We start from the raw sequence: 15,894 nt of genomic DNA, 5'->3' as shown, positions 1-15,894 counted from the left end.
TCACGTCAAAAAAAAAAAAAAAAAGAATGAAAAGAAAACTTTTTAAAGAATGAAACAAAGTAATAGGCAGCCAGACACACACACCAACAGACGTACGTACAAATGGCCAAGAAAAAAAACTAAAAAAAAACAAATAAACTGCAAATATAAAAAATATATATATATATATATATAGCCAGTAGAGTTTAGTTTCCTAGAAGTGCATCCAATGAAACAACATGTGTCTACCAAAATAGTGCTCAATGAGCGAACAGAGCAGGTATATTAATTTTATTTATACAAACATTAATGGCTACATATGTGCATACATGTTTCTGTAATCACCCACGTTGGGGGATTACGTCTTCAGACCAAGACTTTCGAACGATAATTCTTGGCCTGAAGACGTAATCCCCCAACGTGGGTGATTACAGAAACATGTATGCACATATGTAGCCATTAATGTTTGTATAAATAAAATTAATATATATATATATATATATACACACACACACATACATACACTTATTTTTCACCGTACATTAACAACAGAAGTTGTATATACCTTAGGTCGAAAGCGGTGTAAACATAAGTGTTTAATGTTATTATGGACATGTAATGGAGCTTGCGTTAGCAAATATCGTATAATAAACATTGTAGCCAATTTCAAATTTGTATAAAGCTATAGTGTTTTATAATAGCGTTGTATAAGTGATAAATCGCTGGATAAAAAAAAAAAAAGAAAAGAAAATTAAAAGGAAACTTTTTAAAGAATAAAACAAAGTAATAGGGAGACGCATACACAGCCAAATACGTATACCAACGAATGTACAAAAATAAACAAAATAAACTGCAAATCTATAAAAGTGAAAGTGTCTGTGTACATTTCCCTACACAATATCTGTCAATTTTCAATCTACAGACTTGAAATTTAATATACAGGGTATTGAGATTTGGGAAAATCTTTTTAATCCGTTTTTGCCCAGAAATTTGGCTGTTAAGGAGTCAAAGTTCAACGATTTGACCTTTGAGAACTCTACCAAACTCCTCCGACAATTTGGGGTATAAATACTTGAAATTTTAGATATAGGTTCCTTGGACATGGATCTAACTTAACTTGATTTGAGCCCAAAACAATAAATGTTAAGGGTTCATAATAGGGGTCAAAGTTTTAAAAAAAACATTGACCGCTTCGGTCTCTACCAAATTACTCAGACAATTTCTGGTCTAAACATTTGAAATTTTACATAAAGGGTATTCAGAGATAGGGGAAGCTTTTTAATTGGTTTGGGTCGAAAATTTGAGTTACCAATATATAAATGTATGTTTGCATGTTTGCCTAAAACTTTCAACAGAGGCGACGGATTTTCACAAGATCAGTATTGGCTAAAAACATGAATTTCTTCGCCCTTTTTTGTACAGGGAGGGATCGCTTTTTTTCACCAATATTTTCAAAAGTCATCGCCTCTTTTCGATTGTATAGCCTTAATTAAAACCTACGTCACTCCCTGTTTGACGGTCGTTGTAACAGCAAAGACGTCACATTTTTTCCCTGTTCTTTTCCTCCTTCGCGGTACAGGTTCGAGCCTGCCTTCCTACTACTACTTTTTCTTTGCTCAACACACCTCCGAACACCCGGGCACACATGCTAGTACAATAAGAAATATATATATATATATATATATATATATATATTTATTTATTTTACCAGAGAAATGGTTGGTTGGTTTTGTTTTACGGCATATCAACCTTTTTCAGGTTATTTAATGCCGAATCTAGTTATTTTGAGGAACGATTTTTAATGGAGTATATTTGTTTTTTTAAATTCAGATTCTATTTAACCCATAGTTGGCATATATGCCAGAGAAATGTAATCGTACATTAACAACAGAAGTTGTGTATAATGACGCCATATTTCAATGTTAGTAATCGTTCATTAATGTAGGGAGAATAGGGTTCTAGAATATTAGAATGGTCAGAGGTCAGCCAATCAAAATGTGGACTATGTGTAGGGATACTTTATTATGTACTGGAAAACTGTAAGGTTATGGTATGTCTATGTATCTAAGAAGCAGTTACACTCGGTCCAATCTCAATAGCATAAGAAAATGTAGAATTGTTCCCAGTGTCAACTGGCAGTGGTAGTAGGACTAAGATGTTTAGAGAGAAAAATAGGAACGTCTTCCTCTGTAGATGCGGCGATCATGATGGTGTTGCTCATTGGATGCAATGTAGCATTTTATTATCATGACTGAATGCAAATAAAATGGTGTTGAAAAGCTACAGAAGATAATGCCTATTATGCTAGATGTGTTGAAGTTGTATTTGGCATCTTGTTGCAAAGCTACGTTACTTTGGTGCAGAGGGGAATTTCTGCAGTCATTTTATTATTAGAGGTTTATATAATTTATTTGTAACAAAAAAAAGTAAACATCACTACTTACATATAAAAGGCATTTGTGTGTGTGTGTGTGTGTGAGAGAGAGGAGTTTGTTTCCTATGGACTCTGAAACTATTTTTTTTTTTTTTTTTAAATTACACGTGAATATACTTTGTGTCTGGAAGTGTTCTTAGATTGATTTTGTATTGGAATGCTTCCAATATGTATCAAAAGTAAAAAACATCCAAGAAAGAATTTTTGACCAAAGCTAACACCCTTATACAGCCTAACATCAAAAGTGCATTTGAGAAGTTTTATCACCACATAAGCAGGTGTGTATTCGAAATTAATGTTTTTGTTTAAAGCACAATTGAATCATAATTTGAACTTTAACTTTAATTCAAGCCATTCTTTCAAAATCTTATCAAATCTCCCATGTTTTCCTTGAGCGTCCACTGGAAACTGATAGTTTTACCTTAACTGTTCTTTATCTCCTAACCATGTGAACAACAGTTTCCTGTTTCACACATGCTGTCCTATATTGTCCAGCTTTAATCTCAGATTAAAGACATGCTTCGATTTGATGAGTTCAGAGATTTAAGATTCAGACATCATACCATTCCTCTCTATATAATGCATATCCTTAACCCTCACTAGGCATGTTTCATTTTCATAAATCATCATGCCTGATCAACACGTCCCTTAGTCAAGAATAACTAATAGCAATACTCTGAACACTATTCACTCTAACATCTTGCACACCAGTTCCAATGCTTATTTACTGTTTCTCAATCATTTTCAAAACATGATCCATCAACTCTATACTTAGATAAAGAGTTCCTCTTTTATCATTGCAATAAAATCCCAGTCTTTTGAAACAACCATTTTGCGATTTATCAAATCTAATCATCTTGATGTCCATTTCATGTGTGCAGCCTTCAACATTTTTGCAACACCAGCTTACCTTATTCAGTTTTTGTCTGGCTCAACTTCGGAAAATTAATAATGTAAGATTTTTATGAGGATTTTCTTAGAGTGCGAGGATCTCTTTCAAATGTCATTAGGCTCATTATATTTCAGATGTTCTGTTCTATGTACTTACTGATTGTAATCTTGCCATCAATTCTGTTTCTGAATGGACATTCTTCAATATGGCTCTTGTTCAGGCTAACAACCATGAAATGTTTATGCAATTTATTTGAAAGGGAGAGGGTGGGGTACATAATCTATCTAGAAATGCACACACTGTCATTAAATGTGATTTGCCAGCAATTCTGAAGCACTGCTAAATTAACTGTAACAGAATTCTGAGTGTTTTTTAATAAACAAACTGTTCATAAGCTGCAAGAAAATCAGTTTTTGTTCAGTGTCTTCATCGATAATCCTTGTAAGTTCAGAAGTTGTCAATTGAAAATGAAATCAAACTTTGTTAAATCACAGGGAATTTCTTTCATACATGAATTAAAATATAATAAAATCATAAGAAAGACAACGACTTTAATTGTAAGATATTTTATTTGCAATCTTTTGGCAGAAAAAAAGCAAAGAAATTAACAGGAATTTAAATTAGAGAACATCGATTAAATCAAGTTTGCAAATTCAGTAAATTATGAAGTATTGTTTTTAATTTGATCACCCCCCCCCCTATCTACAAAAAAATTTAGGCCAAGTTTTCGAATTATTTAAAAAAAAAATCTCAAATCAGATTTCATATTTAAAAAAAATTAAAAAATGAAATCTGCACATTACACTAAAGTTATTAAATCTGATTTCTTATAAAAATGGATGAAATATAAATTTTAAAATTTGAATATTTATTTTCAGGTTAGAGTTACCTTTATGACATAAGCATAGCTGGATTTTTTCTTTTGTTTCGTGCAATGTTTTTGTGTCAAGCTTAAGCAAATTATTCTAAAATGGATACAAGCGTTTTGTGATTTTGCAAACTTTAATCTTTTTTTCTATTAAACAAGTTTATTATTTTACTTTAAAGAAATACATTGAAATTATAACTGCTGAAATGGATGCTTTAGTTAGTTTTAGAATTGAGTGAGAAATCTTAAGCCAAGTCTGAACTGATGATACCAACACCTCTCTCATAGAAAGAATGGTCACTGCTGTCCGTTTCAAACTCCAGCGTAAATAGAAGTTGGGCACGAGCAGCATTCAAGTACACAGGAAGGGTGACTTGGTTTTCTTTTGGTTTCGACCCTTCTTTCCTGAAAAAATTAAAAATAAACATCTTAATTTGAAAAATTGAATGAAATTTTCTTTTTTTTTTTTTTTAAATCTCAAACTGAAAGCAAATAAATGTGTGTTCAAGTACGAATACTCATGTAAACGGAATTTAAAAAAAAAATGAAGACAAATTTTCAAATGTTATTTTGGATTATCATTACAATCTTACACTTTAGATCAAGTTGATTGAAAACAAAAATACAAGGATAATGGAAGGGGTGGAGGCAAATGTTAGAAAAAAATGCAACATGTTTGAACAGAAACTTTCAGAAATGAATTCCATAAGAGAAAAGAGACTAAAAAACATTCAGTATTAACATTGTCAGAACTGTTTTTTCTCATGTTGGAATGGTGAGATCATTTCTAATGTTGGACTTTAATCTGAAATACTCTTCATGGTAAAATAACAAAAAAAATCCAAACTATTACTTATGTAAGAAATAGAAATTTCAAAAAGATAAAATTCAAAAATGTCAATAAGAAATGGAAAATCAATTAAATCTAGTCTAACAAACAAAAATCTCATTTTTCATACCTGACCCAACGAAGTAGTGTAATGGGCAAATCAGTTGAGATTGTTGAAGACAACTGCAATTTGTTTGCTTTACAAATGGCTCCTTGTAATTTCAGTCCTAAGAAAAAAAAAAGATTTGAGGTTTTTAATTCAGTTTGCAAACAAATTGAAGAGTAAAAAATAGCTGAAATTTATTTCAATTTTGTTCATCTCAATTTACACCCGGCTTTTATTGCATCTTTTTTGGACAATGAATAAAGGACTAGACAGCTAATAGCTTTGTATTAAATTTTTGTGGAACTTTTGAAAAAAAAAAAAAAAAAAAATTTATTATTCATTTTCTTATATTCTGTTCTAAAATCAAACAAATCATTTTTTTTTTAGTGGCGTGCTGAAAGATCGATTTTCAGTATTACAAATGTTCGAATTTAAATTTCTTACCTGTAACTGCAAAACTACAATCGTCAGGAGAAAGTGAAGTTTTACCATCTATAACAGAAACCTGTGAAGTGGGGAAAACAAACATTTTGTATTAATAAAAATGTAGTTTGCCAGGAAAATCAGTAAATTTCTAGATCTTAAAAAAAAAAAAAAGGTTTTGAGATTAAAAAATGTTGAGAAATAATTTTATGAATTAATGCTGAATTTTTAAAAATCAAATACAAGTGTTATAGTAAATGCACCTATTTAATGAATAAGTGGTGACTCCCTTGTAAAAAAAAAAAAGGGTCTGAAATAATTTTCAGACCTTTTTTTTTTTTTTTTTTTACAAGGGAGTCACCACTTATTAAGGCCCAGAGGCAAGGATTGGAGTTCAGACGAGCACTTGCTATGAAAATAACAATAAAAGAGACATAGGCTTGCAACGTCTTTTCTATGGAGAAAGCAGTTTGAGGGAAGAGAAAAGGGTATATCATACTACGAAGTCTATTTTGAACTCTGTCAAGTTCTTGCCCAGATAGAGCAACAGTACTCCATCCTTAGATGTACTTGGCTCTTATACAGGTAGAGGCATCAGCAGTGAGATATCTACTGGAGCGGTAGAAAAATCCCACCATTTTCCCAGCAGCTTTGATATGTGTTTCATCTCAGATCAGGAGTAAAGGTCAGACTTAGAAGCTTGTCAAAATATGGAGCCTCCCTAAGATGAGAGCCATTCATTTCAATTGATACCAGACAGGGATCAGAGCATTGATGATGGAAAGATAGAAGCTTGGTTTTAGATGCATTAAAACTAATTAAACAGTCACCTCTTTCCCCATTGCACCATGTAATCAAGATCAAAGAAGAGAACTGCCGTTTACGGCCTTTGAAGTATTGCCATAGATGGTAGTGTCGTCAGCATAAATGTCTATAAACGATCTTAGGATTTGATTTGAGAGATCATTGATGTAGATCAGTAATACAGTTGGGCCCAGGATGGACCCCTGAGGGATTCCAGCATTAATACTGTGAGCTTCTGATTTCTGCCCATCAACCACTACTCATGAATCTATCAGAGAGAAATGATTTAATAAAGACATTTCCAGCTATACTGCAGCTGGAGCTTTTGTAGGGTAGACCTTTATGCCATACGCTATAAAAGGCCTTCGATATGTCAAAAGCAATTGCCCTAGAAAAGAAGCCTCCGTTTACACTCGCTAATCCTATGAGATCTGTGTTCAATAGAGAAGTAGTCAGGTGGTTGACTACTTACGCACAGGAGACTGATCGATCTGTATTGAGATTGGTTGGTTGTTTTTGTTTTACGGCATATCAACCCTTTTCAGGTTATTTTATTGATGCTGAATCCAAAGATTTTAAAGAAAAATTTTTTAATAGAATATATTTGTTTTCAAGTCGGTTTCTATTTAATCCATAGTTGGGACCCTAACAGGTACTACCACTGCGGATTTGAGTGGACCTGGGAGCAATGGCAATTAAAGGGTGCCTCCACACTCCCCAAAGCCCGTAAGCTGGGACCTCACCACTGGATATAGTTTAAGGTCATATCAAGCACCTCTGAATTGAGAGGGAGACAATCAATGACATGAATTTTTAATACAGGACATACTGATGAGGTTTTCCGGGGTGTTGAGAAGCAATTCTCCTTAAAACAATGCTTAAACAACTCTAAGTGTGGGAGCTATTTCTGGTTGAAACTTATTGAGCACTATAATAGGAATGCCATCTTGACCAGTTGCTTTACTGGAATCGAGACTTGATTAGCTTGGCATCATCACACATAGATACTTGTATGTCGCATAGCAGGTTTTCTGATACAGGAGGAAATATGAGGTTGGCAGCCCTGATCATATAGGGTAGAATTAGCTGCAAAGTTCTTGGCAAAGAGTTTGGCTTTGTCTGATGCTGACAAGATTACCTGAGGTCCATGGATGATGGTTTAGATAAAGCATACACTTCTATTCAGGATCCTGTTTGTTATTTGCCAAAACTGGTGGGAACCAAGCCACTGCTCAGCTACTTTATATTTGACGAACTGAGCATATAATTCTCTCGCGTTCTTTATTACTCTTTTACAGGGGTTACTGGCAGTTCTGAAGGCGGCTTTAGTTTCAGTATGCCTATTACGTTGGAAGTAATGGAAATAGTGATTTCAGTACGCAATGGCAGCAGCACATTCTGGAGAGAACCACAGCTGGCTGTTAGGTTTTCGTGGGAATTTTTTGGAAGGATCTGAAGCAGTCTACACCTACAATTAACCATTCCATCAGGTCTGATACTATAGAGGACACATTCTTTTTAAATATGGGACCCTGAGGTAGATCTGATATAAATGTACAAAAGCTATCCCAGTATACTGTACAAAATTTAACAAAGTAAAATTATAACAAAAATTATTGGAACAATGTCAGAAAGTTTTTGAAACTAAACAGAGATTAAAGATTTTTGCATTAATTCTGTAATTCCCAGTATTGAATTTCCCTTATTATATCAGGTGTTTATTATGTTAATAACTACAAAAGGGATATAAAACTCAACTCTCAAAATAATCGGTTAAATTTAGTAAACACGAAAAAAAAAAAAGTACAGTATGAAAAAAAAGTGAAAAAGTTTAAATTTAATTTTTTTATATGAACAAAAGTCACATAACTTCATTTTTGAAAAATAAAAATAAATCTCAAAAACTTTAGAAAATTATTACATATTCTCATTTCCGAGTTTTCTGACGACTAACTATTTGAACTTTCAATTCTTATCAGATTTTCAATAGCATTGAAATCAGGATTTATTGAAAGCCATGGTAGAACTGGAATTTTATTTTTCCATGCAGTCAATTAATCATAGTCAAAAACAGCCCCAAAGGAAGAAAACCAAACTCTTCTTGCACTAAATCTTCAATACATCATTATGTTGAAAAAGATTCAATTTTGTTTCCTCCCTTCATCATACTTCTTTCCCAAAGCACGTTTTATTCAAGAATATTTTAGCAAAATCAAACTAAGCAACAATGTGACCTTGAAATTTATCATTATTGGTTTTTATAAATCTCTAAACATTTTGTCTTGTGAGTGTATTTATATTTTTTACCAAATGTATCCACTTTCAGCAATGTCTTAAAAAATCTTGCAACAGTTTTGTGCGGTTCTTAGTAATAATTGTGTTTCTTGCATAGCTAGCTAAATTTTGTTGTGCCAAATATGATAGATCTAGAAATAGTTAATTGGTTTAAAAAAAAAAAAAAATTGCTTTAACTATTTGATTCTACATCATTAATGTATGAATAACAATGGTGACATGTTCTTTGCTGAAATTATCACAAATATTCTTTTGAATAAATAATATAGACTTTACCGCTAAAATAATTTACGTAAATTACTTAGATTTACATGAATCTATCAATGTAAAACAATTTTTTCTACTGAATGATTGATTTTGTCTCTTACTTTAATTTACCTGTCAATATGATTTGAAAATTAAGTTTTATTTTTTATTTTTTGCTAAAAAACTGGAATCCTATGGATATTAAAAATAGAAATAATCAAAATCAGTGTATGATTAATTTCATTGTTGACTTTGTATTATAAAAATAAAATAAAGACTTAAGTTTAGAAAAAATGGTGAACAAAAGAAAAAAGATTACATCAAGGTGTAGTTCTTCAAGAGACCAACTGTTGGCTTGTGCTACATATTGACGAGTAGCAGTGATGTAAGCTTCTGGGATGAACAATTTGCCAAGTCGAACATTGATATTCTGGAAAGGAGCAAAAAAGGTAAAAAATCTCAATATTTGTGAATATACAAAATGATAAAGTTTTTGATTCAACGTTTACTTTGATAAAATTGATCTTCAGATGAAAAAGTATTTGATGCATAAATTCAAAAACTAATGTGTAAAACTAAAAAATATATATATAAATAAAGTTATTTCTCCAAATAAAATGAAAATTTATTTAATGGTTGTTCCAGAATTTGAGAGGAGGATTCGTATCATTCATATTATTCTCATCTTTGTAATTTTCAAATTTCAACTGATGTAACCTCCAACTTTCTTCAGATATTTTTTTTGTCAAACTGAAATCTATACAAATTTTCAAACTGAAAAATTTAATCCACAGATTAAATTCATAGACTCATAAGTAAATTTTATTTTATTCTTTGTACCACCTAAAGTAAGTCTTAAAAGACTTACTTAGAACTGATTGTTAATCAATGTTTTTATCCATGGGTTCATGAACCTAAAAAAGTTACATTGGCCAAAACGTGAAAAGAAGAGTAAATATTCTATACTATTAATAAAATTCTAAATCTTTATGTGTGTGTATATACCAATAAAACTTTCGAACGAATGCACCAAATTGAAACATTTTTTTTCCCTGAAAGGTATGAGTCCCTAGATTGTCCTCATCTATATATGGTTTGTAATGAACAATGTCGAGTCACACAAAAAGCCCGAAATACGGGTTTTTGGCCCGTTTCATGCAACTGTCGAAAAAGTTATCTACCCATGTCAATGGAATTTAGCAGTCTTTATACAGTCGCAATAACATCTTTTGGCATATGGACAGGATTTCTGGCGCAATGGATAACACGTCCGAATATGGATCAGAAGATTCCAGGTTCGAATCCTAGCATGTTCATATAATTTTAACCAATTTATCCAACGCTTACTCATTATCCTTACCATTAGTTAGGGTATTTTTGTTTTTTCAGTGATTTTGTTTTGTGCATATGGAAGTTTCCCATACTCAGTGTTCACAGGGTAAGCGTTGATGGTAAGATGATGTGGAGTGTACTCGATTTTGTGTTTGACTTGGCGCTGTGTGTGTCGACGTGGCACAGCCGCTAGTAATAAATAATAATACATCCAAATATTATCTACAACTGCTCCAATGAAGATTTTACAATTTTTAAAATGTTTTACAAGTGTTAAATGTTAAAACCTGTTGAAGAAATTAAAGAGGTTAACAATGGTTTAAAATCAGACAATGAAATGAAAACTATTTGGTGTCATACAAATCAGATCGTTCATAAAATAATAACCTTCAGTTCTTTGGCACCTCCCGATGTGGTGTTGCTGACGATGGTTTGTAATTGTTTCACTCTTTCACTGAAATCTGTAATCCACTGGATCACAGTCAGCCCACTTGGTACTGTGTATCGTCTCCAGGATAAAGGAATGATACCTACAAAACAATCAAACACGTCATACAATTCTTTTGTCAACACAATCAGTATTTATGCAAAAAATAGAATAAATGTTGAGTTATGCGCAATGTATCTTTAGAAATAGGTTTATAAAATATTTACAACTTTTTTGGTTGATGAAATTTATCATTTATTTTATTAATAAAAATTTTTATAAGCAGAAATAGAAATACAGGGTATCATCACTGACTTATGATCATAATTGATTAGAAGCAACCTGAAAACAATTTGGATGAAAGTTTAATTAGCATAATTATTAATTGCATAACAATCATCTTAAAGTCATATTTTTTCATCATTTTCTTAAATCTGATTACAAAAATAATGAACCAAATCAAACATTTTATATCTATTATCGTTTCATTACCTTTAAAAGCATCATCTCATCTAACATGATTGACAAGCAAGCAAAAAAAAAAAAAAAAAAAAATTATTTTGAAAAATAAAATTTTTATTAAAACAGTCGGTAAGAGGCTGTTCATTCCAACAGATATTGAGTGACTGAATAGCATGTATGGAGAGGTGGGAGTGTGGCACGTAAAAATATATAGTTTAACGTCAATCAGTTGTAATTCAACAAATATCTGCAGACACACGAATTAAAATAATTTAATGTTTCTGAATATTTTTTTTAAATGTTAAGAACATTAAGTCTAATCATTTAGTTTAATAAGAATTGTGTGAAATGATTTTGCTTTTTGGGTTTCATTTAACCAACATATCAACCTTCGTTGGGTCATTTAATGCTGAGAATCATTTTTATTTTATTTGTTTTGAGTTTTTTATTGTTTTAGAGTCTTGAAGTTTTTGTTTTCATTGTTCTTGGAATTGTTTGCCTTAAAAATTCTTTAGTTTAACCACATTTGTTCCTTGAGAACTAGATTATTTACACTAGTTGGATTTTTTTCCTTTTTTTTAGATCTAGTATTATATTTTTAAATATATTATATTTTTAAATATATTATATTTAAAAATATATTATATTTTTAAATATATTATATTTTTAAATATATATTTTTAAATATATTATATTTTTAAATATATTATAATTTTTAAATATAGTCTTGTCTCTTAAAAAGGAACGAATGTGGATGTTTTTGATATATCTTTCATATTGTTGATTTTTAGCACTTTCTAGCAGTAGCAAGGGCTCTGCATTCTACGAGAATATGTTTAACAGTGCAAGTCTTCTTTGGTGGTTGTTCTTGTTAGGGTATAAAAGAGTGAGGTTTGTGTAACCAAGATTACGGATATAATTTGCTCTTTTCTTGATTTTCTAGGACTTAGTCTCCACTCTCCCAGAATATTTATTGATTTGAAAGAGTTTGTTGTTTGTGGTATTCCAGCCTTATTGCCATTTTTTGTAACATAGTTGATTTTACGTTTCAAGTCAGTATAGGGGATGTTGATAGTATCAGAGTTCCGGTTTAGTGATTTAGCTGCTAAATCTGCCCTTTCATTTCCTCTTACTATAATGTGGTGACTTGGGATCTAACACATAATTATATTTTTATAGTTAGTCAGTGAGTCTAGTCTATTCAGTAATTTCATGAGTAGTGGATTCTTAAGCTTTTTATTATTCAAGTGAGTCTGAAACTATTATGAATTTCTTATGTTTATTTTTTTATAAGATCTGTTTTGCTTTTCTTTTGTTTTTCTAGCAAAATTCAATTTTCACTAATTGTCTTTGAAAAGTATTTTCATTATTAATTTTTCTACCTTGTCGTTTATCATTTTGAATATGTTCATTATTGTGGCATGACAATTAGGTAGATATCATTGGTTTTATTTCAAATTTCAGTCTAATGATGGCACACCAAGAATTGAAATTGATTAAAACATCTTAATAGCAGCATACATGATGATTTAAGAAAATTTTTAAAACCTAAAAAATGAAGTTATGACTTTTTTTTAACTATGCACATCTTCATTTTCCTTCTTTTAGTCCACATGCGTTTTTTTTCTTTCATTTTTTACATTACTTGTTCAGTAAAAACAGTTGTTTATGTTACAAGGACTCATCAAAGCATTTTCAATATTTGCAAGTTATGTTATGTGACCAAAGAAATTAAAGTCGTGGAAGGTTTTTATATTATTATTAAAATTAAGTATTGTTTGGTCTATTTGTGTGTTTATGTGATTGTTAAAGTCTAAAAGTAATAAAAGGCAATATTGAGAAAGTGCAAAGACAAATGTACATTGCTTATTATTTTCATAAATTCACTTGAAATATTAAAATTTCAACATTTCTTTTTATAGTAAAGATTTTTTTTGATGTTACAAATAATTTTGAATGTAATAGCATTTACTTCTGTAAATATAAATAAAAATATTAAAGTTTCTTTGTTTTTTTTTTGTTTTTTTTTACCTTTGATAAGGTCCGCCATCATTGAACGGTGGTGATTGGTAGGTTTTTTCTCAGCTCGACATACCATCATGATGTCAGTCAAATCTTGACGAACATCAGTAAGTAAACGAGACCCAGCGTTAACTTCCCGTTCAAAGAATCTGAACAACGGATCTTTGATATTTTCCATTGTTCGTTTCAAGGCGCCAAGATTCTGGAATAAACAAATTCACAAGTTTTAAGATTTCAAAATTAAAAATAAAAATATTAAAAAATGCTTTTGTTTTTTTCTTTGCAAGCAACATATAGAATTTTTAATTATAATCTTCAAATTTATTTTGTGTGCAAATCCAGAATTCAACAAAAAGACAAAAAATCTTTGTACTTACTCATCATGGAACAAAAAGGTCAGATTCTAGAAATTACATAAATTGATCATTTTTTTAACTAAGAAAAATCAAATTTTATTACAGTGTTTTGATCTGCCATGTTTAATAAAGGAAGACAACCCAATCTGATCTATCGATATTTTAAAATAATGTAATTTTTGGAAAATAATATTTTCATTCTATGAACTGTTGTGTTATGACCCAACCAACCACAGTGGAAGAGATTACCTTGGAAGGAGGGGTTACAGAGAGTTAAATTAGAGTTATGGTTGAAAATGCTCCAAAAAGGGGCCAGCGAAATAGGAATTAGAGCATTTTTATTTTAATGGCACGTCTGAGAAAACAGAAGATAACCCTACCAGTTAGAAAGAGATGCTGTGGTCATCGATGTGAAATACATTTTTCTTGTAACAGAAAAAACAAAGTTGAATTGTGAGAGAAACTGTGAAGGTGATTATTTGGAGATATCTAGCAGATTCTTTAGGCTAGAGTTTGGACCTGGGGTGTCAAGGGTGGGTTCGCCAAGGCCTGAGAAAATCATCGATAAGAACCCTTGTCAGTGGAAAATTACCTAATTCGGATGTGTAGCTGATTATCCAATCAGGACGAACCATGATTGGACGATGATTGGTTAGCTGGGGTCCCTCAGGCATGCTCCAACCCACACTAACCCTATGCCGGTGCAGAGCAAGAAAAATTAGTTCTGCAGAGAGTTTGCACTAAGTTCTGAAGTGAGTCTGAAATCGGGGGTAACTGTCCACACCCCGCCATTTGAAAAGCACTCATCCTTTGACTGATCAAAAGCAAGAAATCGGTCGTTGAAAACCAAACTAAAGCACCGTTCATTGACTATCATAACTACCAGAAAAAGAAACTTGAAGTCGACATTTTATTTTTTATTTTTGGTTCTCCTGTGAAAAACTATTCACTTATTTTTATTTTTCTCTTTTGTGAATAATTAATTTCATACAAAAACTACAACCAGAGTCGACATTTATTGCTGCTAATATTTAAAAGTGAACTTAAAAGAAAGAAACAACCAAGTTGAGTGATTTTTCTTTTCAGCGGAAGAAAGAGGATAGAAAAGATCAACTACTGCATACGTCATATCAACCTTGTCTCCATGAAAGCAACTGGAACTGCGTTGCAGGACCATGGTAGATGGTCGAGCCAAACCACCTAGGACTATACGTCGTGTACTTTGTTAACTATAGGTTACTTGGTCATATTGGTGGCCACGACAAGATTATGACCATGAGAAAATGCTGTCACACTTTTAGCCAGCGGTGTGGACACCTAGGACTACGCTAGGGGGTGTTTGGTTATAGCGTACATCAAAGATTTTTCTGTATTTTGTTTTTTAATTAGCTTAAATTCTGAATAAGAACGTTCTTGTTAATTGCTATCAAAGATTTACAGTTAAAGAATTTGATATATGGCAGTTACATGCACAACACAATCTAAAACAAAATTAAAGAAAATAGAGTATATCTGCACATTTATAGATTCACAAACAAATAGAAAATATCACAAAGTTAATCTGAAGAATTTGTAAAGCATTCACAGAACAAAAGTTAAAAAGAAATTCAAAAAGAAAAATAAAGAAATAAAAAGGTGGGGGTAGGAATTAAGAATGTTAAGAATGGCCAACCACCAGTCACCCAAGGGAATATGAAAAAAGTGTAATCAGAACTGTAGCAATGAAAGATGAATTAGAATAAACAAGAAATGAAGGTATCATCTCCAATGACCAAAAGATGAAAGAAATGAAAAGGACTGAAAGAAACATCAACCAAGGCAAATAAAGAAAAGTATAGTCATTACAGAATTAAGAATAAAAACATAAATAAAATACAAGAAAAGACAGGTCGGGGGAGGGAAAGACCATTAATGACCTGGGAAATTTTATAGTTTGTGGTGTATTTTTCAAAATTTGAACAAAAATACTTACTGTATTAACCTTTTTAAAAATAAAACAAAATGGTACAAGATTTAATCTCATTTAGATAAAAAAAAAATTTTAATTAAAATTATTTAATAGTTTTTCAAAAATGTGAGAAAGAAAATTTGATCTTTTTACTAATTTTCATGTTTATCAAGAATAAAGAATTTTATTCCAAACCAATTTTGAAAAAATTATCAGAATTAGTAAAACAGTTTGAAAGATGAAAGAATTATTTCTATTGATCAGTTGTTTTAGGACATTGATTTTCTCATTGGTCAAGTCCAGTTATTTCCATTGAAGTTTTTCAAATTCTTTATATTTTTAATTATTGTTTTTATTAATATTCACCCCAAACAAGGCATATTGCCAGAGATGCAAGGAGCTACCATGAATCCATCAGGGCATAATAAGTGAGGAGTTATGCAGAGAGATGTTTGTCCATATAACATTTAA

The 15,894-nt window shown here is 31.2% G+C and overlaps 1 protein-coding gene across 1 annotated transcript in view; it reads right to left on the bottom strand.

The window, feature by feature from the left end:
• Positions 1-3,855: 3,855 nt before the first annotated feature.
• LOC145293806 (cytoplasmic dynein 1 heavy chain 1-like) overlaps positions 3,856-15,894 on the bottom strand; it is a 200,546-nt gene continuing 188,507 nt past the window's right edge. Inside the window, exons 88-93 of the mRNA XM_080140385.1 lie at positions 13,129-13,321; positions 10,596-10,738; positions 9,196-9,306; positions 5,553-5,613; positions 5,133-5,229; positions 3,856-4,578 (exon numbers count right to left, since the gene is read on the bottom strand). Coding sequence (XP_079996511.1) covers positions 4,419-4,578; positions 5,133-5,229; positions 5,553-5,613; positions 9,196-9,306; positions 10,596-10,738; positions 13,129-13,321 — 765 coding nt within the window. The 3' untranslated portion in view covers positions 3,856-4,418. The remainder of the gene's footprint in view (positions 4,579-5,132; positions 5,230-5,552; positions 5,614-9,195; positions 9,307-10,595; positions 10,739-13,128; positions 13,322-15,894) is intronic.

This window comes from Euprymna scolopes, chromosome 15 (assembly GCF_053919585.1).
Source record: "Euprymna scolopes isolate OS-2025 chromosome 15, ASM5391958v1, whole genome shotgun sequence".
Classification (NCBI taxonomy): Eukaryota; Metazoa; Mollusca; class Cephalopoda; order Sepiida; family Sepiolidae; genus Euprymna; species Euprymna scolopes.
The sequence above is the reverse complement of the archived record's forward strand: the minus strand, read 5'-3'. Positions and strand labels throughout refer to the sequence as shown.